This window comes from Lynx canadensis, chromosome F1 (assembly GCF_007474595.2).
Source record: "Lynx canadensis isolate LIC74 chromosome F1, mLynCan4.pri.v2, whole genome shotgun sequence".
NCBI lineage: Eukaryota > Metazoa > Chordata > Mammalia > Carnivora > Felidae > Lynx > Lynx canadensis.
In genome coordinates this window covers 69,050,594-69,053,451 of record NC_044319.2, presented here as the reverse complement: position 1 = coordinate 69,053,451, position 2,858 = coordinate 69,050,594, and the positions used below count along the sequence as shown (strand labels likewise).

The 2,858-nt window shown below is 45.7% G+C and overlaps 1 protein-coding gene across 1 annotated transcript; it reads right to left on the bottom strand.

The window, feature by feature from the left end:
• Window positions 1-238: 238 nt before the first annotated feature.
• LOC115505097 (protein S100-A12-like) lies at window positions 239-1,684 on the bottom strand. Its single transcript, XM_030302504.1, has 3 exons — window positions 1,583-1,684; window positions 890-1,036; window positions 239-494 (listed from the first exon to the last, which is right to left on the bottom strand). The coding sequence occupies exons 2-3, from the start codon at window positions 1,025-1,027 to the stop codon at window positions 354-356; spliced, it is 279 nt and encodes a 92-aa protein (XP_030158364.1). The 5' UTR covers window positions 1,028-1,036; window positions 1,583-1,684; the 3' UTR covers window positions 239-353.
• Between the last annotated feature and the right edge of the window lie 1,174 nt (window positions 1,685-2,858).

Here is a 2,858-nt window from a genome sequence, read left to right as displayed (position 1 = left end):
GTCTACTTGTTTGTTTTATATCCCTCTCCAATAGAACACAAACCCCAGGTGGACAGGGCTTTGTGTCTTTGGTCTCTGGCTAGATATTCAGTGAATATTTGTTGAATGAATGAACAAATGAACAAACAGATAAGGGCGTCTCAAGGGTCCAAATGAGGTCTGTCAGAATCACAGGGACGAGGTGTGATCCAGTTTGGAGACCGTGAGCATGGAAAGAAAGAAAGTGCACACTGTTAAGAACTTTTCAAGAATACATTTATTAATTCTCATCTCACTATGTGAGGCTGGGCTTTGGTGATTAGAAGGAAAGGTCTTCTTGGGGACGTTGCTGGAGAAAAGCCCCTCAGAGCTTTCTACTCTTTGTGGATATTGACATGGGCAGTCCGTAGCACGCGAGACACCAGGACTACAAATTCATCAAAGGTGACCTGTCCATCTTTATCAGCATCCAGATCTTGGAATATCTTGTCAATGGTAGGTTGATCTTTGGTATTCTAGAAGGGAACATCAGAGACAGTAAGCTCAGACTCTTCCTCCTCTTTCTCTGGGCCCCTCATCCCTCGGAGCTCAGCTCAGGGGGGTCCAGAGACATTAATTCATTCACCAAAACTGTGTTGGAGAATCCAACGTCACAAAATAGAAGATGGAGGGAAGCAGCTGCCGTGAGCCAACATAGAGCCACACAGGTCCCAACCTGGAAGGTGTCTGTAGCTCACTAATCCCCACAGGTAAGGAAACAATCCCAGAAAGAGAGGTGAATAGAGCCTCAGGTGACAGAGTGAGTTATGGGGAGAGGGAGGTGGATCCCCTGTCCCACAGCCCAAGAGAGCATCCTCAGCCAACTCCACCCCTTCAGTGGGCAAGTTTGGGTGAGAAGAGTATCACCTACCTGGAGGGTGTTTGTAAGTTCCCTTGTGATCAGCTGCTTCAGCTCACCCTTGGAAAGGGTGTCAGGATCCCCCACCCGGCTTGAGTACCGGTGGAAGACATTAATGATCCCCTCCAAGTGTTCTTCCAGCTTAGTCATCTTCCCAACCTTCAGGAGACAAGAGAGGTCTAAGGCAATTCCTATCCCACCCCACCTCACATCCCCTCTCTCCTCTCTTTCTGGTTTAGACTAGGGATGACTTTCCCCTCACCTGCTTTGTGTTGTCTCTGCTCTGTTTGATCTGTGGAATTTTTCATTTGTAGATAGGCTAGCGGGGGGGGGGGGGGGGCATATAATGCCATCTAAAGTCTAAGAGAATCAGCCAGTTGCATAGCTCCTCAAGAGTATAACTCAGAGGGTGGTGTTCATCCAAGCACACCTGGGAAGGGTTTGGGGGTTGGCCGAGCTGTTCCCTTTCCCCAGGTGATGGCACTTTGGCCACAGGTCTCTTACAGACATTCACCAGCCCCTTCTGCCTTCACCATCTCTAAGTTCTGAAACTGAGTCTACCTAGCACAGCAAGGCCTGGTCTCTTTGGGTCCAAAATGCAGTCAGCCCAGAGGGGCTCTGGCAGGCAAAAGGCTGTGGCTTCCAACAGCATGCAGTCACTACCCTGTGAGTCCCTTGAAGGACAGCCAAGGACCGGACACTTACCCTTCAACGTGCAGGAGAGTAGAAATGTAGCAAGAAGACAGCACTGGTGAGGAGTACGGAGCCAGGGAGGTTTTTATAAGGCACTCCAGCCCTCACCTTCAACCTCAAGTGAAGAAATCCCTCTGATTCATCTTGAGGCAATTACTAGACAAGGCTTTGTTGCTCAACAGAAGCTTCAAGCCTGTGGCTTTGACTGCAACACCAGCAGCCCAGATTGCTCCCATGGCAGGAGCCCCTCCTGCCCAGACTGACACAGAACCCTCACTCCAATCCCACCCACCCACAGGGCCTCAGCTCTGGGATCCAGCCTTCAGGTTCAGCTCTATCACCTGCTTCCTAGTCAAAGTCCATGGGAACATGTTTTCCTGCCTGGATGGTACCTGATTGGAAAGGGAAGGACTGGGGAGAGGTGTTTGCTGAGTTCCTATTACAACAAAAACAATAATGATAATAAAAACAATCAAGTGAACATGTAGTCCTGGAGCAAAGAAAAGGCACTGGCTTAAAACTAAGGGAATCTTAATACAGTATGGAACTTAGTTAATAATAATGTATCAATAAAGTTTCATCAATTGTTACAAATGTATCATAGTATTATAAGATATTAATCACGGGGAACCGTGTGCAGGTATTTGAAAACTGTCTACAGTATCTTCTCAATTTTTCCATAAATAAAAAACTGTTCTTAAAAACTTAAGTCTCGGGGCGCCTGGGTGGCACAGTCGGTTAAGCGTCCGACTTCGGCTCAGGTCACGATCTCGCGGTCCGTGAGTTCGAGCCCCGCGTCGGGCTCTGGGCTGACGGCTCAGAGCCTGGAGCCTGTTTCCAATTCTGTGTCTCCCTCTCTCTCTGCCCCTCCCCCGTTCATGCTCTGTCTCTCTCTGTCCCAAAAATAAATAAACGTTGAAAAAAAAAATTTAAAAAGATTTTAAAAAATAAATAAATAAATAAATAAATAAACGTTGAAAAAAAATTTAAAAAAAAAAAACAACTTAAGTCTCTATGTTTTAAAAAGTAAGCACATTTTGGTCATTCCAGATACTGCTTTATCCAAGTCCTCACCCATTCTGCAGAGAAAGAAAATGAGTTTAGAGAGGGGAGGTGTCAAACCCAAATTTGTCTGCTTTCAAAACCTTTGTCATTGATGTGATTTTTCCCCTAAATCAGAGTATGATTTTTTGTTATAAAATATGATACATACTCATATTTTTGGTAAAAATATAATTTGGGGTAGATTTACACAATCTTAAATATAAGGCCCTGATCTTTTTCCTCC